At 40.4% G+C, this 26,954-nt stretch overlaps 1 protein-coding gene and 1 non-coding gene across 9 annotated transcripts in view; one reads left to right on the plus strand and one right to left on the minus strand.

Moving 5' to 3' along the window:
• Window positions 1-26,954, minus strand: part of Eml6 (echinoderm microtubule associated protein like 6) — a 283,002-nt gene that overhangs the window by 100,005 nt on the left and 156,043 nt on the right. For all 8 annotated transcript variants that reach the window (XR_001779999.2, XM_017314517.2, XM_017314513.2 and 5 more), the window contains 3 exons: window positions 11,003-11,204; window positions 7,770-7,907; window positions 5,767-6,023 (listed from right to left, as the gene is read on the minus strand). Coding sequence is in view for 7 of the 8 variants with exons in the window: in XM_017314517.2 (XP_017170006.1) it covers window positions 5,767-6,023; window positions 7,770-7,907; window positions 11,003-11,204 (597 nt within the window). In the remaining variant the exon portion in view is untranslated. The remainder of the gene's footprint in view (window positions 1-5,766; window positions 6,024-7,769; window positions 7,908-11,002; window positions 11,205-26,954) is intronic.
• Window positions 6,413-6,552, plus strand: Gm22588. The gene has a single exon (XR_003949955.1). It is a non-coding gene; the product is annotated as a small nucleolar RNA SNORA81 (small nucleolar RNA).

A 26,954-nucleotide genomic window follows, 5' to 3' on the forward strand; every position in this document is an offset into this window, starting at 1 on the left:
TCTTTCAACAAACCAAAAGAAGATAGCCACACAAACATAATTCCACCTCCAACAACAAAAATAACAGGAAGCAACAGTCCTTAGTTCATAATATCTCTTAACACCAATGGACTCAATTCCCCAATAAAAAGACAGACTAACGGACTGGATATGTAAATAGGACCCAACATTTTGCTGCATACAGGAAACACACCTCAGTGAAAAAAACAGACACTACTTCAGAGTAAAAGGCTGAAAAACAATTTTCCAAGCAAACAGTCCCATGAAACAAGCTGGAGTAGCCATCCTAATATCCAACAAAATAGACTTCTAACCAAAAGTTATATAAAAAAAAAAGATAAAGAAGGACATTTTATATTCATCAAAGGAAAAATCTACCAAGATTAACTCTCAATTCTGAACATCTATGCTCCAAATGCAAGGGCACCCACATTCATAAAAGAAACTTTACTAAAGCTCAAAGCACACATTGTACCTCACACAATAATAGTGGGGGACTTCAATACCCCACTCTTATCAATGGGCAGGTCATAGAAACAGAATCTAAACAGAGACAGGGTAAAACTAACAGAAGTTATAAACCAAATGGATTTAACAGATATCTATAGAACATTTTATCCTAAGACAAAAGACTATATATTCTTCTCAGCACCTCATTTACCTTCTCCAAAATTGACCATATTATCGGTAACAAAACAGTCCTCAACAGATACAAGAAGATTAAAATAATCCCATGCATCCTATGAGATCACCATGAACTAAGACTGGTCTTCAATAACAACAAAAAATAAACAACAGAAAGTCCACATACACGTGAAAGCTGAACAACACTCTGCTCAATGATAACTTGATCAAGGAAGAAATAAATTAAAGAATTTTTAGAGTTTAATAAAAATGAAGGCACAACATATCCAAACTTCTGGGACACAATGAAAGCTCTTAGCACCTCCAAAAAGAAACTGGAGAGAGCATACAATTGCAGCTTAACAGAACAACTGAAAGCTCTAGAACAAAAAGAAGCAAATACACCCAAGAGGAATAGATGGCAGGAAATAATCAAACTCAGGGTGGAAATCAACCAAGTAGAAACAAAAAGAACTAAACAAAGAATCAACAAAACCAATTTTTTTTCTTTCAAAAAATCAACACAATAGATAAACCCTTAGCAGACAAACTAGAGGGTACAGAGACAGTATGCAAATTAACAAAATCAGAAATGAAAAGGGATATATAATAACAGAAATTGAGGAAATTTTTAAAAATCATCAGATGCTACTACAAAAGCCTATAGTCAACAAAACTGGAAAATATGGATGATATGGAAAATTTTCTAGACAGATACCAGGTATCAAAGTTAAATCAGGATCAGATAAACCTTGTAAACAGTCCCATAACCCCTAAAAAAATAGAAGCATTCATCAAAAGTCTCCCAACCAAAAAAAATCCCAGGACCAGATAGGTTTAGTGCAGAATTCTATCAGACCTTCAAGGAAGACCTAAAATCAATACTCTTCAAACTATTCCACAAAATAGAAACAGAAGGAACACTACCCAATTAATTCTATGAAGCCATAGTTATGCTGATACCAAAACCACACAAAAACCCCAAAAAGGAACTTCAGACCAATTTTGTTTATGAATATTGATGCAAAAATACTCAATAAAATTCTTGCTAATTGAATCCAAGAACACATCAAAACAACCATTCACCATGACCAAGGCTTCATCCCAGGGTTGCAGGGATGGTTCAATATATGGAAATCCATCAATGTAATCCACTACATAAACAAACTCAAAGGAAAAAAAAAAACATGATCATTTATTAGATGCTGAAAAAGCATTTGACAAAATTCAACATTCCTTCATGGTAAAAGTCTTGGAAAGACCAGGGATATAAGGACTAAACCTAAAGATAATAAAAGCAATATACAGCAAACCAGTAGCAACATCAAACTAAATGGAGAGAAACTTGAAACTATCCCACTAAAATCAAGGAGTGGACAAAGTTGCTCACTCTCTCCCTATTTATTCAAAATAGTACTTGAAGTTCTAGGTAGAGCAATTAGACAACAAAAGGAGGTCAAAGTGATACAAACTGGAAAGGAAGAAGTCAAAATATCACAATTTGCAGATGATATGATAGTATACTTAAGTGACCCCAAAAATTCTACCAGAGAACTCCTACAGCTGATAAACAACTTCAGCAAAATGGCTGGATATAAAACTAACTTAAACAAATCAGTAGCCTTCCTACCCTCAAAGGGTAAATGGGCTGAGAAAGAAATTAGGGAAATGACATCCTTCACAATAGTCACAAACAATATAAAATATCTTGGTATGACTCTGACCATACAAGTGAAAGAGGTGTATGACAAGAACTTTAAGTTTCTGAAGAAAGAAATCAAAGAAGACCTCAGATGATGAGGTCATGAATTGGCAGGATTAATATAGTAAAAGTGACCATCTTCCCAAAAGCAATCTACAGATTCAATGTAATCCCCATCAAAATTCCAACTCAATTCTTCATAGAGTTAGAAAGAGCAATTCTCAAATTCATTTGAAAAAACAAAAAACACAGGATAGTGAAAACTATTCTCAACAATAAAATAACATCTGGGGGAATCACCATCCCTGACCTCAAGCTCTACTATAGAGTAATAGTGATAAAAACTTCATGGTATTGGTACAGTGACAGGCAGGTAGATCAATGGAATAGAATTTAAGACCCAGAAATGAACCCACATACCTATGGTCACTTGATCTTTGACAAAGAAGCTAAAACCATGCAGTGGAAAAAAAGACAGCATTTTCAACAAATCGTGCTGGTTCAACTGGCAGTCAACATGTAGAAGAATGCAAATTGATCCATTCTTATCTCCCTGTACAGAGCTCAAGTCCAAGTAGATCAAGGACCTCCCCATAAAACTTAATCTAATAGAAGAGAAAGGCCTTGAACACATGGGCACAGAGGTAAATTACCTGAACAGAACACCAATGGCTTATGCTCTAAAATCAAGAATCAACAAATAGGACCTCATAAAACTGCAAAGCTTTTGTAAGGCAAAGGATACTGTCAGTAGGACAAAATGGCAGCCAACAGATTGGGAAAAGATCTTTACCAATCTTATATCCAATAGAGCGTTAATATCCAATATATACAAAGAACTCAAGAAGTTGGACTCCAGAGAACCAAATAGCCCTATTTAAAATTTTAAAAAAAAGGGGGGAACACAGCTAAACAGAGAATTGTCAACTGTGGAAACTCAAAAGGACAAGAAGTACCTAAAGAAATGTCCAATATCCTTAGTCACCAGGGAAATGCAACTACCTAAGAACCCAGCTATACCACTCCTGGGCATATACCCAGAAGATGCTCCAACATGTAATACGAACACATGCTCCACTATGTTCATAGCAGCCACATTTATAATAGCCAGAAGCTGGGAAGAACCCAGATGTCCCTCAACAGAAGAATGTATAAAGAAAATGTGGTACATTTACACAATGGAGTACTACTCAGCAATTAAAAACAATGACTTCATGAAATTCTCAGGCAAATGAATGGATGTAGAAGATATCATCCTGACTGAGGTAAATCAGTCACAAAGAACACACATGGTATCTACTCACTGATAAGTGAATATTAGGCAAAGAGCGTGGAATACCCATGACACAACTCACAGATTACATGAAGCTCAAGAGGAAGGAAGACCAAAGAGTAGTTGCTTCAGTTCTACTTAGAAGGAGGAACAAAATAATCAAGGGAAGTAGAGGGTGGGATGGACTTGGGGGGAAGAGAAGACGTGGAGGGGGAAAAGAGGGGGGAAGAATCAGGTATAGGAGGATATGGAGGAGATGTACAGAGGGTCAGGAAATTGAACAGAGGTGTGTAGCAATGGGGGATGGGGAACTGAGGATAGCAACCAGAAAGTCCCAGATATCAGGAAAGCAAGAGCCTCCTATGACCCCACAGGAATGACATTAGCTGAAATACCCCACAAAGGGGAGGGAGAATCTGTTGAGACTATATCCAGAGGTTAGGCACCCCCCACCCTGCAAATGAGGGATGGGGCCACCCACCCTTCTCAAAATTTTAACCCAGAATTGCTCCTGTCTAAATGAAATTCAGGGACAAAGAGTGGAGCAGAGACTGAAGGAAAGGCCATCCAGAAACTACCCTACTGGGGATCCATCCCATATGCAGATACCAAACCCAGACACTATTGTGGATGCCAAGAAGTGCTTGCTGACAAGAGACTGATATAGCTGTCTCCTGAGAGGTTCTGCCAGAGCCTGACCAATACAGATGGGGATCCTCACAACCAACCATCAGACTGAGCACAGGGACCTCAATGGAGGAGTTAGGGGAAGGACTGAATAAGCTTAATTGGCCTTATCTGGCGTCAATGGGAGGGGAGGCCCTTGGTCCTGTGAAGGCTTGATGCACCCGTGTAGAAGAATGCTAGGGTGGTGAGGCTGGAGTGGGTGGGTGGGTGGGTTTGGAAGCACTCTCATAGAAGCAGGGTAAGAGGGGATAGGATAGGATAGGGCATTTGCAGAGGGGAAACCGGGATAGGGGATAACGTTTGAAATGTAAATAAATAAAATATCCCATTAAAAAAAAGCAAAAGGTTGGGCATGGAACAAAGCAGCCATGGACTCCACACGAAAGTCCATGGAACAACAATTTTTTCTTTTTCTTTTTTTCAATTTTTGTCCTCTTTTTCTAAAAATGATGAAATATTTCAATTATGCAGAAGGTGACAGAGTACTATAAGGAGCAAGTGTTTGTAGCACTGAGTTTCAATGACTATTACTGGTCTTTATCACAGACAATTATTTGTTACTATTATTAAGGTTTGTGTGTGTGTGTGTGTGTGTGTGTGTGTGTAAGTCAGAGGATGACTTGTCTGGTAGGGTGTGGGTGGGTTCTGAGGATTGAACTCGGTACACGGGGATTGCATGGTAAGTGCCTTTATGTGATGAGTCACTCCATCAGTCTCTTTATAACACAATTTTAAGAACATATTATAATCACTTAAAATCCACTGGACACTCATCCCTAATTTAATTTCTTTTTGTTTCCTTAGAGGCAACCAATACCCTGAATTAGATGCTAAACTTTCCCATACATTTAAAAACCATTTTCTCTGTATGTAAGTGGCTATTATCTGTGAACTTGTTTTAATATCATAATACTTTATATAAATGTCCACTGTGCATATCATTTGCATTTATTTGCTCAGCATTACACTTTTGAGAATGATCCATATCATAACATCTGTACATCCATAACAAGTTGGACTAGTTACTGTGATATTACTGTCTGTGACTACATACTTTAAGCTCTCCTCACTCGGATGGCCACTTAGAAACTTGCTATGGCATTGGTTCTTGCAATCCCAGCAAACAGTTCTGTGCATGTTCTTGACAGCACTGTGCATCTTCCTCTTTCACCGTGTAAGACTGTCTAAATAATTAAAATGGCCTTCAGTGCTGCTGTATATCCTTCACCCCTTAGAACAACATAGGTATGTATGCTCCCTGCAGGCTTTGTCTTTAAGTCTTCCCCGTGTTTTCCTTATATAAATTATTAACATGACACAACTCACTAATGTTTTCTCTGTGGGCCATGACTTAGGGATCTTGTCTCAGAGCACACTCCTTACCCTGAGGTCACAGGACATTCTCTACCCTTTTGTGTGTGGTTCCGGGTTTATTTTCATGAGCACTTATCACAAGCATAATCATCTACCTAGGACTCACATGGCATTTTGTAGAACAGTCTCTCCCCAGCACCATCGTTGGTTTGCAAGTATTTACTATCCAGAGACCAGTCGATGTGCGTGATGAAACTCAGGGACTTGTTGCATTCTCCTATTTTCTTATAGCGCTGGGCAACAGCGTAGACATCTACAGGGCCATCATTGGATCCTACTGCGAGGTAAGAGCCATCTGGGGAGAATTTCATCTCATGAATGACTTCTTTCCTGTCCTTGATATGAACGACTTCTGTCATATCTCTGTAAGAATAAAATACAAATTGACAAGCAGAAAATTGAGAAATATAAAACCCAAGTCTTATTTTAAAAGGTGTGTGTCGTCAAGAAAGAAAAATCCTACAGGAACTAAAATATTTATATTCATAAAATGATATAACATGTTTATAACTTATATCCTGCTTATAAAAAGTAAAACAAACATTTGAAATAATATTTTGTGCCCTCGGGGTAAATATAACAATCCTTACACAAGGAATATTTGCTTTCATGTTTAACTATATATTATTGAAATCTTTATTTAAAAATTAGACTTAAAAGCCACTTAAAATGTGCCACAGAGAAAGTCAAAACATATCAAAATTAGAGTAAAAATAAGTAAAAATAAAAAAATAGTATAAAAATTAAGTTTATGCTTTAAAAATGAGAGTTGATTTAAAAAAAAAAAGTACACACAAGAAGAAAGGTAACTAATTGCCCTGGATTGCAAAGACTGGGGTGGACCTCTTTCTCAGTGTCCAGTGTCCTGTGGCATACATTCAGGGCAATAAATCTTTAGAGAAAAAAAAATGAGAGCCGATATGGTGGCATATGCCTTTAATTCCAGCACTTGGAAGGCAGAAGCGGAATATCCTCTGAGAGCTGGAAGCCAGCTCATCTACACACTAAGTTTCAGGCCAGACAGGGCTATATAATGATATAGTGAGATCCTGTCTGAAGGAGGAAAAAAAAGATAAACAACTATTATACTTATTGTTATTTCAGAAGAATGAGTCTTTCTTTATTCATGTATATTAGTACTCTCTTTGCATGTGTGTCTGCATGACAGAAGAATCAGATCCCATTACAGATGGTTGTGAGCCACCATGTGGTTGCTGGGAATTGAACTCAGGACCTTTGGAAGAACAGACAGTGCTCTTAACCACTGAGCCATTCCCCCCCCCCACCCCCCCCCACCCCCGTCTAGGAATAAGTCTAAAAGGAAGAAAATTACTAGCTTTTAAAATGTGAAAATGGTATTCAATCTCTCAGTTCTCACCATAAAGGATCATAATGAATATGCCAAATCACTAAAACACTTTGTATTTTTTTGGTTAAATTCTTTCTTAAATTATGAATTCTTGGAAAAATTTATACATAGTATATTTTGACCACTTTTTTCTCTTCTCCCAACCCCTCTCGAATCCAGCAGAACCTTCTTTGTGGCATCTTTTAAAAAAAAATCCACCAAGCGCAATTTATGCTGCCATATATTTTTGGATGTGTGGTCAGCCACCGGAGCATAAAATTGGACAAATTATGTTAAGATTAATTTCTGCTCATATCTGAAAGCTCACTGGGGTTGATTTTTCCCTAACTAGAGACAGGATTATGACTTGCAGGTCCCCTGAGCCAGTGAAGGAGGAGTCATCAACTCTAAAACAGACAGAGTGAATCCAATAAACAGCCAGACACAGTGAGATCCTATCCTATAAAAAAACAAAACAAAACAAAGCAAAACAAAACAAAACAAAACAAAACAGTACTTTTTGCAGAAAATCAAACAACACATTCTTTCTATAAAGAGACTGAAGACTATAGACAGACTCACATCCCTATATTTGGTTCTGCTTGTAAATAGTTTACCAAAGACATCTGGATTTTAGTGTTTTGGATTTCAGAATCACAGGTAAGAGATTTCCTATCAGCCTGACATATTTTATGACCAGGGTACTCTTTAATTTTTAGCAAAGGAATATCTCAAAGTATCATTTTCAGTATTGAATGTACCTGACTCGGAGGACAATGAAAGAGCCGTCCTTCATGCCTAGGGCCAACTGAGATCCATCTGGGCTGAAGGATACACTACGAACTGCTTCCTCCATATTGCAGCGGGCAATCAAGGCATGGTCAGCAAGACTCCACAGTCTAAGGATCAAGAACAGAGTAGAGTTCAAGGCCAGCCTGGTCTACAGAGTGAGTTCCAGGACATCCAGGGCTACACAGAGAAACCCTGTCTCGAAAAAAGAAAAAAACAAAACAAAACAAAACAAAAACCAGAACAGAGTAGAACAAAGACCAAACCAACCTGTCAGCCATCTACCAGCCCAGGACAGGAAGGCCTGCTCTTCACACTGACAACAGTAAAGAACATGGTAACCCCACACCGGCGTCCTTCATCATGGCCTGTCAGAGAACCTGGGGAAGTGTTTTGTCTATCTTTGGGCCACTTCCGTCATTTGAAAAACTCAGCAAGAAATATGAGGTGAAATTACATTTGCAAAGATTTTGAGATCCACAGACCAGAAGATATAAACACCACTTTGCAAAATGTCTTCTCTTTGAAAATTAGAAATTGTCCTATATTTATGCCAATAACTGTAAACCATGCTCCAAGGGGAGGAACTGCTAGTGTTATGTCTTAGCTAGGAGGGTTACTATTGCTGTGATGAAACACAACAAGCAAAGAAACTTAGAGAGTAAAGGGTTTATTCGCTTATATGTCTGCAGCACTGTCCATCATTGAAGGGAGTCAGGATAGGAACTTAAGCAGGGCAGAAACCTGGAGGCAGGAGCTGATGTAGACACATGGAGGGGGGCTACTTACTGGGCTGCTCACATAAGCTGCTCAGCCTGCTTTCTTATAGAACCCAGGACCACCAGCCCAAGGATAGAAACACCCTCCTTGGCCTGGGCCCTACCCCATAAATCACTAATTAAGAAAATGCTTTATAGCTGGATCTTATGGAGGCATGTTCTCAACTGTGGCTCCTTCCTCTCAGATGACTCTAGCTTGTGTCAAGTTGACAGAAAAGCAGTTAGGACATGTGGTCACTGTTAGTTTCTCTTAAGCACTCATGAAAAGTTTCAAGTAGTTGGTACTTAAGCATATGTAGACAGAAATGCATATCACATTTACTGGATTCCCTGGTGTTTGAGAGAAGGTATCTGAGATATAAGAACAAATGATGTCTCTTGTACAGCCCTAGAACTTACTTATGGTTATCATTTAGAAGCCTCAAGACTGTACTGATGGGCCACTATTTATAGGACAATGCTTTATGATGTTGGTAGCCAAAATGTACAGTTTCTTCTGGAGAAATATGGACCAGGAGGCAAGCACAGCTCACAGAGCTTTGGGTAAAACTACTATAGGGTTCCTAGCTCCAGACACTTAATCCAGGTACCCCAAGCTCAGTGAACCCAGAGGAAGTATTTACAATATACAAACAACAGCTTCTTTGTTAGTTGTAGTTGGGGCCTTTGATCTCTGTGAGAGATTATCTTATAATGATGGTGGTGGAGGTGGTGGTGGTGGTGATGATGATGATGATATACATTGAATTGATTTTCTTCTTCCAATATGTAACTTTCAAGCCCTGGGCATGTCATCAGGACTGGCAGCAGATGTCTTTACCCACCAAGCTATCTATCTGGCTCTGTGAAGGCTTTCTTAAGACAGTCTTCTCTTTATACACAGTAAATGTCTGCTAGAAGAACCAAGAATGTGCAGTTCTGAAACAAGTGTAAGTCCCAAGTGGCAGTTTCCTTAAGTGTACCCTTGGGAGATTCGAGGAGCTTCACAGTGAGTGCCTGATTGGTCCCTTAGGAAGCCTGAAGTCTTCAGCCTAAAGCTCAGGATAGTCTTTCATCCATTTTTTTGTGACTCCATGCTGTAAGCAATGTAAGTTTTCCTTTAGCAGAATGAAGGCACGGCCACTCCCTTGTCAGTCGTACTATTTCCCTAAGGCTTCTAAGCTTATCTCAAGAAAGCTTGGCTTCTGCCCTTTATACTTCAAAGTTCTGCAAAAAATACACTCAGATGTTTCACCGAACTAATTGCTGAGGAGAGAATACTACAGATTCTGAGTATCTCAGCCATATTTACAACTCTGAGACTTAACTCTAAAAATATAAAAATCAAGGACTTTCATGAACTGTTTCCCTTGGATGAATAAGAACCAGTTATAGGAATTTGGTTAATTTTGGGCACTGTTTTGGCTGCTTTGAAGGCGCTCAGAGTAAAATAAGAAAAAAGAAAGAAAGAAAGAAAAAAACAAAGAGATGCATATGACAACTAGACATTTATGTTGTCTGTGAAGAACTATAACTATTTCTACCCAGTCTGAAGTTAATAAGGTTTACACATTTGGTAGGAACTAAACCACAGAATTGAGCATCCTATGTTTTGAGAGTTATATAAACCTATAGAGTAAGTGGGAAAAGCCAGGGACCTTTAGCATAGTTTACATGGTTCTATTTTAGTTTCCAAAGCTCAGAAACACTAATATATACATGAAATATATACATGAAATGATCACTCTCAATCCTCCCTGTGAAAGGATTTTGTTATTGAATGCTTTAAGTTTACTAAACACATTGCAGTCTCAAATAAATATAACATTTGTCAGAATACTAAAGGTTTGCTTAATTTGATCATTTTACTCAATATTGTACATTTAAAGAATAAACAACCCATAGCAAGAACCATTCAAGTCCTGAAAAAATTACACATTGCCTCAGAAATTAGCATTCTCCTTTGTTTGATGACAATGTCTAAACTCATTTCAGAATTCGCAAAAAGGAAATAATTTGCTCGTGTGTTGAAAACAACTTTAAAATCAGAGCTGAAACTATCATGAAGGATGAGAGTCTAATTAAATCCTAAAATGGCTTAGCAATTCCCTACAAAAAAGGGCAAGTACATGAATGGGAAAGAAATCTTGTCTTACCAAAGAGTAACACTACTGGCTTTTCTGTTGAACTAAAAAGACAACTGGAAGAAAGCCTAAATGGTACTCACACATTTTCACGTTTGAAAAGATTTTCATGACTTTAGATGAAGCAAAAAAAGATAACAACACCAACACTCTAAGAAGCCAACTACCTCTTGCTAAATACTCTAGCTTCCATTTGGAAAGTGTGTGTGCCTATGCTGCAGTTTATCCTTAAATCACAAACATATTTGAGCAAAAGAAATATGTTATCCCCAGGAAGTCCATGAGGGTATGGTGGAGCCTCACCTGACAGAGCGGTCATCACTGCCTGTCACAGCCAGAGGTTTCTTGGGGTGCAATGCCAGAGCCCACAGTTCCCCCTCGCAGTGGCCCTGAAGAATGAGCATTGGCTTATCTCGCTCTCGAACAATGACTTCAAATATCTCACTGTCCTGGGTTCCTGCTAGAAGGCGGTCAGCTTTCCAGCACACACTCCGAATAGAGAGGCCTGGCAAAGAGAAAAGAAAGCATTTATTCACACCGTCCACACACAAAGCCAGCACTCAAAGTTATGCACCTTTCAGCAAGCTAGCATTTGACACCATACATCTGTGTAAGGCCCAAAGGTGGAGAATCCATTCCACTCAGTAGTCGATGGTACTTTTACAAGTTAGATGTTGTTTGCTAGAGTGATCACCATATTTGACTCAGGAAAACTATGTGTTTTCACTGCTTAATTTAAGTACTACATTTAAAATAGTAGAGAAATCAGACATTATGAAAACTGACCCTCAGTGAACTCCATCTCCCTTCCTGCCTTCACTTCCACAGGGGCAGATTGGCATGTCTGCTCCTTTACTCACCCCACATCTGCAGGTCTCCCAGGGACACAGGTGAGACCCCTGCCCAAATAACCACCCAAACTGGGACCCTCATGGAGCCAGCAGATGGGGACCCCTCCACTCTGTGCAAACCCCATCTCCTTTCCAGTCTACACTTCCACTGGAGCAGATCAGTGTGCTTCTTCCTCTCTCACACCTCCCAGTCTGCCAGTCTTTCAGAAAGTCCACCATAACCAGGGACACAGGAGGTTCCCCTAACCAGAAACAGAACAGCCTGTTTCCCAAGAGACTGGCTCTAGTCAGAGACACCCAGGCCAGTTAACACTAGAGATAACCAGATGGCAAGAGGCAAGCAGAAGAACATAAGCAACAGAAGCCAATGCTACTGAGCCACATCAGAACCCAGTTATTCGACCACAGTAAGTCCTGGATACTCCAATACACTTGAAAGGCAAGATGCTGACCTAAAAACCCATCTCATGAAGATAATAGAGGCCTTTAAGGAGGATATAAATAACTCACTTAAAGAAATACAGGAAAACACAGGCAAACAGCTAGAAGCCCTTAAAGAGGAAACAAATAAATCCCTTAAAGAAATCCCTTAAAGGAAAACATGATCAAACAGGTAAAGGAATTGAACAAAATGGTCCAAGACCTAAAACTGGATATAGAACCAATAAAGAAATTATATATGGAGGCAACCCTGGAAATGGAAAACTTAGGAAAGAGATCAGGAGCTACAGATGCAAGCATCATCAGCAGAATACAAGAGATAGAAGAGAGAATCTCAGGTGTAGAAGGCACCATAGAAGATATTGACTCAATTGTCAAAGAAAATACAAAGTGTAAAAAGTTCCTAACCTAAAACATCCAGGAAATTCAGGACACAATGAGAAGACCAAAACCTAAAATAATAGGAATAGAAGAAAGTGATTCCCAGTTCAAAGGACCAGAAAATACCTTCAACATATTCATAGAAATAAACTTCCCCAACCTAAAGTAAAAGATGGCCATAAAAGTACAAGAAGCCTAAGAACACCAAATAGATTGGACCAGAAAAGAAAATCCTCTCATCACATAATAATCAAAACACTAAATGCACAGAACAATGAGAATATTAAAAGTGGTAAGGCAAAAAGGCCAAATAACATATAAAGGCAGACCAATCAGAATTAAACCAGACTTCTCAACACAGACTCTAAAAGCCAGAAGAGCCTGGACAGAGGTCAAGCAGACCCTAAGAGTCCACAGATGCCAGTCCAGGCTACTATACCCAGCAAAACTCTCAATCATCATAGATGGGGAAACCAAGATATTCCATGACAAACCAAATTTAAACAATATCTTTCTACCAATACATCCCTACAGATGATACTAGAAGGAAAACTCTAATGCAAGGAGGATAACTATACCCAAGAAACAGATATTAATCATCTCACAACAAACCAAAAAGAAGAGAATCATGCATACTACTATCTCCACAACAACAACAACAAAGAACCAAAAATCATTGGTCTTTAATATCTCTTAGCATCAATGGACTTAATTCCCCAATAAAAAGACACAGGCTAACAAACTGGATATGCAAGTAGAATCTAGCACTTTGCTGTATACAAGAAAAACACCTCAGTGACAAGACAGACACTAGCTCAGTGAAAAAGTATAGAAAAAAGTTTTCCAAGTAAATGGTCTCAAAAAACAAGTGGGTAGGCATTCTAATATCCAATAAAATAGACTTTTAATCAAAAGTTATTAAAAGAGATGGGGAAGGACGCTTCATATTAATAAAATCCACCAAGATGAAGTCTCAATTCTGAACATCTATGACCCAAATACAAGGGCACCCTCATTAATAAAAGAAACTTTACTAAAGCTCAAAACACACATTGAACCCCACACAATGATAGTGGGAGACTTCAACACCCCACTCTCACCAATGGGCAGGTCATTAAAACAGAAACTAAACACAGTGAAACTAATAGAAGTTATGATCCAAATGGATTTAGCAGATATCTATAGAATATTTCACCTCAAAAGAAGAGAATATACCTTCTTCTCAGCACCCCATGTTACCTTCCCAATAATTTATCATATAATCAGACACAAATCAAGCCTCAACTGACACAAGAAGATTGAAATAACCCATGCATCCTATCAGATCACCAAAGTCTAAGGCTAGACTTCAATAGCGACAAAAACAACAGAAACCCCACATATGCATGTAAACTGAAGAACTCTGTATTCAATGATAACTTGGTTAGTGAAGAAATAAAGAACAAAATTAAAGACTTTCTAGAATTCAATTAAAATGAAGACACAGCATAACCAAACTTATGGAACACAATGAAAGCAGTGCTAGGAGAAAAATTTATAGCACCAAGTGCCTTCATAGAAAAATTGGAGAGATCCTACAGTAGCAACTTAACAGCACACCTGAAAGCTCTAGAACAAAAAGAAGCAAACACACCCAAGATGAATAGATAGTAGGAAATAATCAAACTCAGGGTGGAAATCAACCAACTAGAAACAAAGAGAATGATACAAAGAATCAAAAAACCCAAAAGGTGTTTCTTTGAAAAAGTCAACAAGATAGATAAATTCTTAGCCAAACTAACTAAAGGGCACAGAGACAGTATCCAAATCAACAAAATCAGAAATGAAAAGGGTGACAGACACTGTAGCTTTTACTACAAAAGCCTATATTCCACAAAACTGGAAAACTTAGATGAAATGGATGATTATCTAGACAGATACCACATACCAAAGTTAAAATCAAGATCAATTAAAAACTATCTAAACCATCCCATAACCCCTAAGGAAATAGAAGCAGTCATTAACCACCTCTCAACAACAAAGTGCAGGGCCAGATTGTTTTAGTGTAGAATTCTACCAGAACTTCAAAGAAGAATACCAACACTTTCAAATTATTCCACAAAATAAACAGAAAGATTATGTTATCTATGCAAAAATGCTCAATAAAATTCTAGCAAACTGAATCCAAGAACACATCAAAACCATTGTCTTAGGGTTTCTATTCCCGCACAAACATCATGACCAAGAAGCAATTGGAGAGGAAAGGGTTTATTCAGCTTACATTTCCACATTGCTGTTCATCACTCAAAGAAGTTAGGACTGGAACTCAAGCAGGTCAGGGAGCAGGAGCTGATGCAGAGGCCATGGAGGGATGTTCTTTACTGGCTTGCTTCCTCTGGCTTGCTAAGCCTGCTCTCTTATAGAACCCAAGACTACCAGCCCAGAGATGGTCCCACCCACAAGGGGCCTTTCCCCCTTGATCACTAATTGAGAAAATGCCTTACAGCTGGATCTCATGGAGGCAATTCCTCAACTGAAGCTCCTTTCTCTGTGATAACTCCAGCTGTGTCAAGTTGATATAAAACTAGCCAGTACAACCATCATTCACCATGATCAAGTAGGCTTCATTCCTGGGATGCAGGGATGGTTCAATATATGAAAAACCATCAATAAACACACACACACACACACACACACACACACACACACACACACACACACACACACTCCACCATATAAACAAACAAAAAAATCATATGATCATCTTATTAGATGCTGAAAAAGCATTTGAATGGCTAAGATCAAGAACTCCATAGATAGTACATGTTGGCAAGAATGTGGAAAAAGAGGAACACTCCTCCATTGCTGGTGGGATTGCAAACTGGCACAACCACTCTGGAAATCAATCTGGGGGTTCCTCAGAAAATTGGAAATAAATCTACCTGAAGACCCAGCTATACCACTCCTGGGCATATACCCAAAAGATGCTCCACTATGGTCATAACAGCCTTATTTGTCACAGCCAGAAGTTGGAAACAACCCAGATGGCCCTCTACAAAAGAATGTATACAGAAAATGTGGTTCATTTACACAATGGAATACTATTCAGCTATTAAAAACAAGGACATCATGAATTTTGCAGGCAAATGGACGGAACTAGGAAATATTATCCTGAGTGAGGTAACTCAGACCCAAAAGGATCAGTGAGTAAGTACATAAGTGAATATTACCAAAAAGTTCAGAAGACCCATGAGACAACTCACAGACTGTAGGAAGCTTAACACGAAGGAAGGCCCAAGTGTGTGTGGATAACTCAAATCCACTTAGAAGGGGGAAAAAAGTATCATGGGATGCTGAGGAAGGGAGGAACTTGGGTGGGAGAGGGGACTGGGGGGGGGGAAAGGGAGGCAGAATCATGTATGTGGGGAAACAGGGGAGAAGCCTAGAGGGCCAGCAGAATTAATCTAAATATGCAGTAGTGTGGGGTTGGGGAAGGGGAAACTTCTAGAAAATCTCAAAGACCTGGGATAGGAGAGGCTACCAGGACTCAACGGTGATGGCATTAGCCAAATGCCCAACAGTGGGCAGATCGAACCTGAAAAGACCATCTCCAATAGACAGACATAGCCCCCAGTTGAGTCAGGAGACCACACACATTCCAAATTTTTGACCCAGAATTGTTCCAGTTTAAAGGAAATGCAGGGACAAAAATGGAGCAGAGACTGAGAGAAAGGCCACCCAGTGACTGACCCAAACTTTGGGATCCATCCCATTTGCACCAAACTTTGACACTATTGCTGATGCCATATTGTGCTTTCAGACAGGAGCCCAGCATGGCTGTCCTCTGAGAGGCTCTACCAGCATCTGACCGAGACAAATGCAGAGACTTACAGCCAACCATTAGGTTGAGGTTGGGACTACCTACAGAAAATGTTGGGGAACGACTGAAGGAGCTGAGGGGGCTTGCCATCCCACAAGAGCAACAGTGTTAACTAACCTGGACCCTCAGATCTCCCAGCGACTAAGCCACCAACCAAAGAGTACATGGGCTGGTCTGTGCCACTCCTCCCCCCTCCCCCACATGGGTAGTCAGAAAGGGGGCAATTTGTGCAATGTAAATAAAATAATTAAAATTTTAAGTAAAGAAAAGAAAACTGACCCTCTATCTCTGGCTTCTTTGGTCCATTCAAACTCCTTACTGTTTGTTATATATTGACTCATGCAGGGAATTGTCTCACAGCTGAGTTAGAAATACACAAGCAATTCCATTTTCTGAACTCTCTGGAAACAAGGTTGCAATATGCTCTGCAACCTCAGTTGCTTTCACATCTCTACTGTACTGAGCACCAGAAGCTATAGACACAGGAGTCACTCTTGCTTGATACCTGATTAGTTAGATGCCCAGAAGCAAATGCTTTGCTCTATGAGTGTCAGAGGTAGTATATATATATATATATATTTTATATATACGTATATATATAATATAATTTTATTATGCTGAAAGACCTAATAAACAATTATATGAAAAGTTTCACAAAATTCTACTATCACTATTATGAAATGGATTATCTTAGGACAAGAAATAAATGAAGCACAGATAATTTTTAAAATCTTTCCATTGTTTCATACAACACTTATCATGTCAGGTATATGTCACCATGCATCCGTCAAAGCCCATGGACTACACATCACTAAGAGTGACCCCTCACATGAACCATGGACCTCAAATGAAAATGACTTTCGTCACTGTAGGTGGGATGATGATGGTTGAGAGAGGTGTGCCAGTGTGAGGAGATGCTAAAACCAGCTCCTCACTGGTGCCCATTCCTTCAGCAGCACCTGCTGAGCCTCTACACCAGTTGAGCTGTAATTTACTAACTGTGTGGCTGTGTGTGTGTGTGTGTGTGGCTGTGTGTGTGTGTACACTTGTAGTGATTAGCAATCTTGTGATTCGATAAATGAAATGTTAAAAGTTTTTTTTAATATTACAAAAGCCACGTCAGATACATTTTTATAGAGAATAAAATAAACTCTGGGTGTTCAATGATTTTTTTTTTTAAGATGTATTTTTAAACATCCAGAAGGAATGCTAAGTCAGATGGGATAGCAGGAAAGCAGATCAGTGAGTTAGAATTTCTGAGAAGTCTTACAAGGGTTGAATGCGATACTGCCTTTATTTATTTTCTGGTTTTCTTTCCCTCCCTTCCTTCCTCCCTCCCTCCCTCCCTCCCTCTCTCCCTCCCTCCCTCCCTTCCTTCCTTCCTTCTTTCCTTCCTTTGGCACAGGCTATTTGTATATGAGATAACTCTCCTCAACTAACATTGGCATCTTATTTGGTACAATGTGTGAAACTGTACCACCACCTCTATAACAAAACCTCTTTGGTGGAGTGTGAAAAGGATCAGAAAAGTACTAAGAAACCCACAACCTGTGTCTTAGTGGGGAAAGGCAGCTCAAGAGGGGCTGAAAAATGATCAGTTGGTAATGTAGAGCAGCTATACCACTTATAATAAGCAAGTGTCAGGACCTGAGTTTGATTCCCAGCACCCATATAAAAATCTGGGTACATTGGCACATGTCTTTAATCTCAGCTTTGGGGAGCTGTGAGGATCCCTGGAGATTGCCAGACAGCACAGCAAAATCAGTGAGCACCGGGTTTAGTGAGAAACCCTGTATTAAAAAATAAGACAGAGTACAACTGAAAAGAACACCCAAGATCAACATCTAGAACACACACACACACACACACACACACACACACACACACACACACACACCAGCACATGCTATCCCAGTCACACATACACACACATACCAGCACCAGAGAATCCATACATGTACATGCCAGCTCAGTACCATACACATGCCCATACACACACACACACACACACACACACACACACACACACAACATGATTTTTTTTTATAGATTTCCTTGGAAAATGTTTCTGGCGAACTAAATAGTTTAGCATGGAAACTTAACACTTAGCAAAAGCAAGAAGGCTGATTGACAAGAGTATGTGTCTAGATAAATGTGATGGGAAAAGGGAGAGGAACTAGAAAAAAAGAGGGGAAAGAGGAGAGACAGAAGGGGCAAAGAGAAAAGGGAAAAGTACACTTTTGTCACTTATAATGAACTTAATGAGCTGCGAACATTTCCTCTCAGAGAACAATTCACGTTTTCCACACATTCTTGTTCTTCAAACAGATAAATTATCTTTTGTCATATCAGACTAGCCTATTCTAAGGGCTCTTAATGACACCAAGTCACTTTCTTTTCTGAGATAACCATTTTAAATGGAAATTACTTCCCAAAGACACATCAGTGGGAGAGTTGTATTTAAGCTTCTTAGTCATGCCCACAATCTTTGTTATAAGCCAAATTGCTCCTGTGCTCATGAGCTGCACAGAGCCTTGTAGCCTTTCCCAGGTTCTGAGAGGCCTTGCAGAGAGACACTTCCCTGACAAGGCCAGTACTTTCATTCTCCTGTCCATCCAGGCTTGGCATAAGTGCAGAGAACAGGACTGTAATTAGAGTCTTCACTGAGCTGGCCAAGGCAGCCATTGCATCCGTAATTAAGCTGTATTTGGCTCTTTATCTTTTGCCCTACTACTATTTGGAGTAAGGTTAGACAACTGCTGGTAGCAAAATGAAAAGCAGGGAAAGCTGCCACAGAAATGCTCTTCTTCTTTGAGATACATATTGTGGGTATTTTTGACAGTGTGGTGAGGTGTCTAAGTTGGATTTTAGGCCCCCTTATGTACTATGATGAGAATGGTAAAGCGCTGGCCAGATTGGTACACACAGACAGCAGATGGCAGTAGAGAGCAAACTACCCATCCAAACCTGAAAAAATTCTCTAAGCAGAAACCAAATTCTTAATTTGCTTTTGTTTTCTATCCCAGTGCTCTCTGCTATAGTTCTAAGGCCAGCTTGAGGGGAGTTGGCCCATCAGCACTGACACACACCTTGTTGCTAAAGGGGAATGCTTACTTTGCCTTAGTTAAGTGAATAGATGGATTTATAGTCTATCTCTCTTAGCTATTTAACACCACAAGCTATTTAACCTTTCAAATCTTCAGTTACCACAGCTGTAAGTGAACATCTGCAGTCCCACTTCGCAGCACTGTCTGGCTTCAACACCAGAACTGGACCTAGATCCTAACATCTGGGAAATTAATCGATCAATACCAAGTATTATTCTAACCAGCAAGTGTTTGTGCACTATAGGGTCTTTTTTAAAAGTTCATGTCTCAGTATGAACAATTTTCTGTGTGTAGGTCAGATTCTAGACCCATGAAAAGTCATACAGGACCTCTGAAGATGCTGCCACCCCCTTCTTTCCTTGATGGGCAGCTAATCCTTGCCTTTCAGCCGATTCTTTTATTATCTTAATGAGCTAGCATTGTGAACTCTCAGAAAGCAGAGTGGTGGATTAGCACAGAAAAAATATCACTGGGCTAAAATGTCCTTTCTCACAGTTATTTGGCTGGAGAAAGGCAACCAGCAGCAGGGAAGGGTGTGGTTTAAACTAAACACATGGCAAAGAGCGCAGGGCACCCTTCCCAGCCTTTCTGCGCATTAGAATCTTCATGAAGTATCTAAAATATATGGATACCTGGAACCCACCCAGACAGTCCTCTCAGTTCCTGTGGAATTGGACATGGGCAGTGGTAGATGGGTTGAACACTAAGACTGAAAAACATTGCCTCCCAAGCCCAGCTAGAGTGTTCTCCGGGTGATGGTAAATAATATTTCTCTTTCTTTCTTTTCTTTTCTTTTCTTTTCTTTTCTTTTCTTTCTTTCTTTCTTTCTTTCTTTCTATTTTTTTTTTTTTTTTTTTTTTTTGGTTTTTCGAGACAGGGTTTCTCTGTATAGCCCTGGCTGTCCTGGAACTCACTTTGTAGACCAGGCTGGCCTCGAACTCAGAAATCTGCCTGCCTCTGTCTCCCGAGTGCTGGGATTAAAGGCGTGGGCCACCATGCCCGGCTAAATACTATTTCTTTAGTTGAGGTTGAAAACTCCACCTCAGTACATTAGAAAACACAAGGCCTAGTGAATCAAGGCAAAAAGCTTACTTTTTTTTGTTTAATCCAACAAGCAAGCACTGCAGGTGGACAGTAAGGATTCCTACTGACAGCGGTGAGCTGAGAGACACTATCAACTCTATGGACCAGAATGGACTCCAGATAAGCACCTGTGGATCACAGCATAGAACTCCACATTTACTGGGTTGCGGATGGCTCAGCGGGCCAAAGTGCTTGCTATGCAAGAGTGCCCAAGTTCTGACTCCCAGCACCTACATGGACATGGAGGCACACACACATGTAATCCCAACATGGAGAGATAGAGGCAGGAGGACCCCAGGGCTCAGTGACCAGCTAGTCTGGCTAATAGATGACTTTCAGGTTCAGTGAGGCTCCTGCCTCAAAAAATTAGGAGGAGAGTCATAGAACCTGAAGAAATTGAGTGTTCAACTAGAAACTGCGCTCCCATTGACTGGCATTCACAGTGCTGGAAGGTGCTCTTCGTGTAATTGGAGGAGTAAGGTAAGCATCAGTATCACCCAGCTACAAACCTTGTGAGCTGCGTGAAAGACATACCGATTTAATAGTGGCACAAAATAATGGGAGGAACCAACCACATCTGGATTGATTTTAAGGCCCATTTCATGGGATGGCACCCACATCTGACACTGGTAAAGGTAGCCAAAAACCTAAGACTGGTAGGTTATGGACCTAGGGGAAACATACTGCTCAACTCTGCTAAAGGAACATAGCAATAAAATGACTCCTAATGACATATTGTTATACCTATAGAATAATAGTATGACAGAGAAGCTCTTATTGGATGCTTTCATCAAACTCCTCCCCTTGAGGCTCAGGAATCTATGTGTAAAGGAAGACAGAAAGATTCTAGGAGCCAGAAGTGGTGACTGACTTGAAGAAAACAGCAGCTTCTAGATATAAGAGGACTGATGCACATATGTGCATAGTGTCACAAAGACTGTGTGAGCATGCACAGTAACAAACCAGACAAAATCCCAGCATTGAGAGGAGGAAGTGAAGACAAAGTCCCACTCCTAAGAAGAGGAAGTGAACTCAAAGTCCCATCTCTAAGAGAGAGGAAGTCCCTCCCCTAACTAGGAAGCTATTTGCAAGCAATACCTGCTGGAAATGGTAAAATCATTTTCTTCAATGGAATGTCATGAGTTTATCAACCACACTTTAGAGCAAGCACAATGCCCAGGAGTTCTTGGATAACACAAAACAGACTTCATTTTTGGGGGTGGGGGAGGGATTTTTGTTTTGTTTTGTTTTTGTCTTACTGTTTTGTTGTTTGTTTTGATTTTCATTTTGCTTTCATTTGGGGGAAGAGAAAGTGGGAGAGTGAATTAAATATATATACTTATAAAGATATGGTTTCTTGGCTGTCCTGGAACTCCCTCTATAGACCAGGCTGGCCTCGAACTCAGAAATCTGCCTGCCTCTGCCTCCCGAGTGCTGGGATTAAAGGCACCACTGCCTGGCTGTAATAATAATTATTAAAGTAATAGATGAAGGTCTGGCATTGACCACTGGCCTGCATATGTGTACACACACACACATACACACACACATATGCACACACACACATATACATGCACACACACACCCCTATATGTGCTCACACATGCATACACCACATGTCTGAATATGTGCACAATATAGGTTATATGATCTGCCAAATCATACATCAAACAAAGGAAATTCAGGCAGTTCAAAGCTTCCCATAAAAGGTGTATTTCCTATCTCTGTCAATGTGCCCAGGATCAGGAAGCAAAGATGATCTAAGAGAGAGTGTGGTGGTTTGATAGGAATGGTCCCCATAGACTCATGTGTTTGACTGGTTGGCAATAGTGAACGGCACTATTTGAGGGTGTGCCCTAGCTGGAGGAAGAGTGGCACTGTGGAGGCAGCTTTGAAGTCATATATACTCAAGCTATGCCCAGTGTGCTCCACAATCTCCTTTTTCTGCCTTTGATCTAGATGTAGAATTCTCAGCTTTTTCTTCAGCCCCATGTCTTCCAGCATGCTGCCATGCTCCTTGCCTTGATGATAATGTCCTAAATCTCTGAAACTGTATGCCAGCCTTAATTAAATATTTCCCTTTATATGATTTGCCTTAGTCTTGGTGTCTCTTTACAGCAATAAAGCCCTAGCCAAGACAGAAATTTTGATACCAGGGACTGGGTTATAGCTGTGATAGGCTTGACCATATTTTTGTTTGGAGGAATGTGGACTTTGAGACTTCAAGTTAGAAATGCAGTTGAATGGTTTTGATGAGGCCTAATAAGCCACACAAGTAGAACCATGAAAGAAGTGATGCTGAGGATGATTTGAACTGTGGGAGCCTAGCTCAGGGGCTCTCAGAGAAGAATGTTAGCATGTGGCCCAGAAACTATTCTTGGGATATTTTAGTGAAGAATGTGGCTGGCTGCTCTTTGTCCTTGTCTGAAAAGTCTGTCTGAGACTAAAGTGAAGACTTTTGGATTAATAGCATTGACAGAGGAAATATCAAAATAGCTTAGTATGACTCTGTCATGTGGTTAGTAATGTTTACTCTTCTGAAAATCTATAATGAAAAGGAGCAAGCTGAGCAAGTAAAACATTTTTTAAAAAAAGTACAATTTGAGGAGAAAAGGGGGACCAGGAAGTGGAATGGAGCTAAATCCTGTGTTTAGGAGATAAACAGATTAAAGAAAGCCTGATATTAAATGGAATAGATTGGTGACCTCAGGGTGAGACTCCACCCAGCTTCTGAAAAAGAATTAAGAACAGCTTAGATCCAGGAGTGGTAGTGTATGCCTTTAATTTTAGTACTCAGAAGGCAGAGGCTGGTAGATCTTTATATTAGAGGCCAGCTTGGTCTACAGAGAAAGTTCCAGATCAGCTGAGCTTAGGCAGTGAAGGAAAACATCAAAAACAGAAAACTGGTGAAGATGTAATTGAACAAGGGGCCATGTTCCAGCCTCATCAAGTAGCAGGATTTGGCAGCTTCAGCCACATGTTTCTGGCTTTAGAGACAAGGATAGGAGAAAGAGATTATGGAATCTCCCTCCAAGACTAAGGAAAGCCTCTGAGGCCTGGCATGTATCAGGAGTGTCCCTGCATAAAAGTCTAGAGAGGATAGGAAGCTTGTGAAGGTGAAGCCTGGATTTCCTTGGAGACTCCAAGATGCTGGAGATGCCAGAGTCATGGGATACCTGTCAAGGAAAGGAAATCTCCTAACAGGGAGTAGAAGTAGATACACACACACACACACACACACACACACACACACACAGAGAGAGAGAGAGAGAGAGAGAGGGAGAGAGAGAGAGAGAGAGGGAGAGAGAGAGAGAGAGAGAGAGAGAGAGAGAGGGAGAGAGATTACAGTCAACAAAGATGAAGGTAATTGGAGAACTGAAAGAATGTTCTGACATTAGACATGGCAATGTAGACTTTGGAATTTGCCCAGCTGTTTTTTGGGTCTTGCTTTGATCTAGTATTTCTTCTTTGTGCTCCCTTTTGGGATGGTAATGTGTATCCTGTGCCGTTATATGTTAGAAGTATGTGATCTGTTTGTTTTTATCTGTCTGTGATTGTATGTGATCAGTTTGACTTTACAGTTAAGTGGTTGCATGAGTCTCAGAAGAGACTTTGAACTTTGGACTTTTAAACTAGTTGGAGACTGTTTTAGACAATGGGGACTTTTGAAGTTGGACTGAATGCATTTCTGCATTGTGGTATGGCTACAAACCTATGGTGGCCAAGGAGTGGAATGTGGTGGTTTGAATAAAAATGACCCCACAGGCTCACAGGGAGTGGTACTATTAGGAGGTGTAGCCTTGTTGGAGGAAGTGTGTCACTGGGGTGGGCTTTGTGTGTCACTGGGGTGGGCTTTGTGTGTCACTGGGGTGGGCTTTGTGTGTCACTGGGGTGGGCTTTGATGTCCTGGAAGCTCAAGCTTGTTCTCCTTTTGCTGCCTGTGGGACAAGATGTAGAATTCTTAGCTCCTTTCGGGATTGTGTCTGCTTGGATGCTGCCATGCTTCCCACCATGATGACAATAGACTGAACCTCTGAAAAAAATAAGCAGCTCCAATGAAATTTTTTCCTTTTTGAGAGTTGTCATGGCCATGGTGTCTCTTCACAGCAATAGAAACCCTAAGACATAATCATTTGGGGTAGGCTTTGAGGTGTCAAAAACCCACCAGGCCCAGTCTTTGTCCCTGTCTCTATCGGTCTCTATGTGTCTGTCTTTCTCTCTGTGTGTCTGTCTGACTTTCTGTCTCTGTCTCTGCCTGCTGCCTGCTGCCTGTAGATTAGCTACTGCTACAGCATTATGTCTGTCTACTTCCTGTCATGATACTAATGAACTAACTCTGAAACAATAAGCAAACCCCAACTGAATGCATTCTTTTTATAAGTGTTGTTGTGGTCAAGGTGACTCTAGCAGCAAAAGAACATTAACTAAGACAAGCACCTACCTTCCCAAATATGAACTAAAATAACAACAAATACCGACATTGTGAGGTGGGCACGAGAAAACACTGGAAATTAACAAGAGAAAGATAGTAACATTCATTATGAGGTTCAGAAACCTAGAACAACAGTATAAGAAAGCAACCAGCCAGCATCTGTCAAGGCACAGCCAGGGTGGAAGAGAGACATGGCAAGTTGTCAGTGCAAATGCTAGAGACCCCAGCTATGGGAGACACACTGAGAGAAGTAGCCTACTCTCTGCACATAAGCCCTGCTTTGGGAAAAGAACTCACACCATCTTGCCAGAGAATTCCTAGTGCTACAGTCAAAGGCCATCTTTAAAAGGAAGCTACTGGTTGGATTTGGGATTCCTACAATGTCTCTAAAGCCATCACATTAGCTTGGGGGTGGGGGTAGCTGCCTTGCAAATCTGGTATAACTCAGCATAACAACTATAGGACACAAGTGTCATACCACAGAGAAATTAATAGGTAGAATCCTGAAGAACCAGGTGTTCAGGAACATGCCTTCTGAGACCAAAGGTACAGCCAATTGCAAGTAGACTTTGCCAGTGCCAGGACTAAAGGAACAGGTGCAGCCTCTAACACATCTTGACCCTGCACTGTGATGTAGCACCTGTGGCTCACAGGTAATGAGGGGTGCCAGTGGCTCCCACTGCTGCCCTACCCTCAGGTTTGCCACATGTCCCTCTGAGCCAGAGCTCAGACTGTCAGGACCAAGTGTGCATGGCACAAAGGAAGTACTGCAGCTTCTGTCACCGCCTCTTATGTATAGTGGCTACAGCAGCACCACTGACTAGTCAGAGGGAGTGAACTTCAGATGCTTAACTACTGCTGGGTCCATCAATTCAAGAAGTCTTTAATATTAACAGAGATAGCTTTAGCATTAAGAGAGGAAAACTCTACTGCCTGATTAGGGCCATCCTTCCAACTGCAGGCACAGTTACACAATGGCTATCTTATTGCTTTGTGCACCACACCTGCCTGAGCTGCTAGTGTCCCTCACTTATGTGACCTACAGAGATGGTAGGTCACTGGCTTTATTGTAAACACACAAGGAAGGCTCTGCATGTCATTACATGGAAGAAGCCTTTCTGGGAAGGATAAATATATTATCTCATTAAAGAGATGATGATTCTTCCCATCTTCATAGCATGCCATCTTCATAGCATGGCTTTGGGTGATTCAGATAGCCTATGGGTGGTATCCTAGCCAGTTGATTGATAGGTCCAGTTGGTTTGACTCTTTAAAAAAATGGCATCAGTATATAATGCTCTAATCTTTGGAGCAAACCAAGAATATCATTTCTCTAGCCAGGGCCTGAGGTATTCCATTCTGTTGAAAAGGAAAAAAGAAAAACAAACAAACAAACAAACAAACAAAAAAAGGTCAAAGCATAAAAATATATAAAATCTAATTTTGAGGCATACTAGAGAGCATGGCAAAACATTTGCATGAAAATAAGCAGATGAATGAAACTAAAAAGATATTAGGACAAACTAGCAGAGTGAATGGTATCTTGAAATAAGTCCTGTCTGAGTCAGGGTTTCCATTGCTGTGAAGAGACACCATGGCCAAGAAAGACAACATTTAACTGGGGCTGGCTTACAGGTTCTGAAGTTTAGTCTATTATCATCATGGTGGGAATCATGACAGCATCTAAGCAGACATGGTGAGGGAGGAACTGAGAGTTCTATATCTTGCTTCTATGGCAACCAACAGAAGACTGTCTTCCAGGCAGCTAGGAGGAGGGTCTACTTCTACACTAGATGGATCTTAAGCATAGGGGCCTCAAAGCCCATCTCCACAATGGTACTCTTCCCTCAACAAGACCACACCTAGTCCAACAAAGCTATATCTCCTAATAGTGCCACTCCCTGGGCCAAGCATATTCAAACCACCACAGATACCTTATATCACATGGAGAAAGAACAGTCTCTTCAATAAACAATCTTGGGAAAATGAATATTTGGTTTGTTCACAGATTTGAACATTGTCTCTCACTCTAAAACAAAAACCAACTCAAATAAGACCTAAATATAAGACTTGAAGCTACAAAAGAAAATAAAACTTACAG

Source organism: Mus musculus, chromosome 11, assembly GCF_000001635.26.
Source record: "Mus musculus strain C57BL/6J chromosome 11, GRCm38.p6 C57BL/6J".
In the NCBI taxonomy this organism is placed as follows: Eukaryota; Metazoa; Chordata; class Mammalia; order Rodentia; family Muridae; genus Mus; species Mus musculus.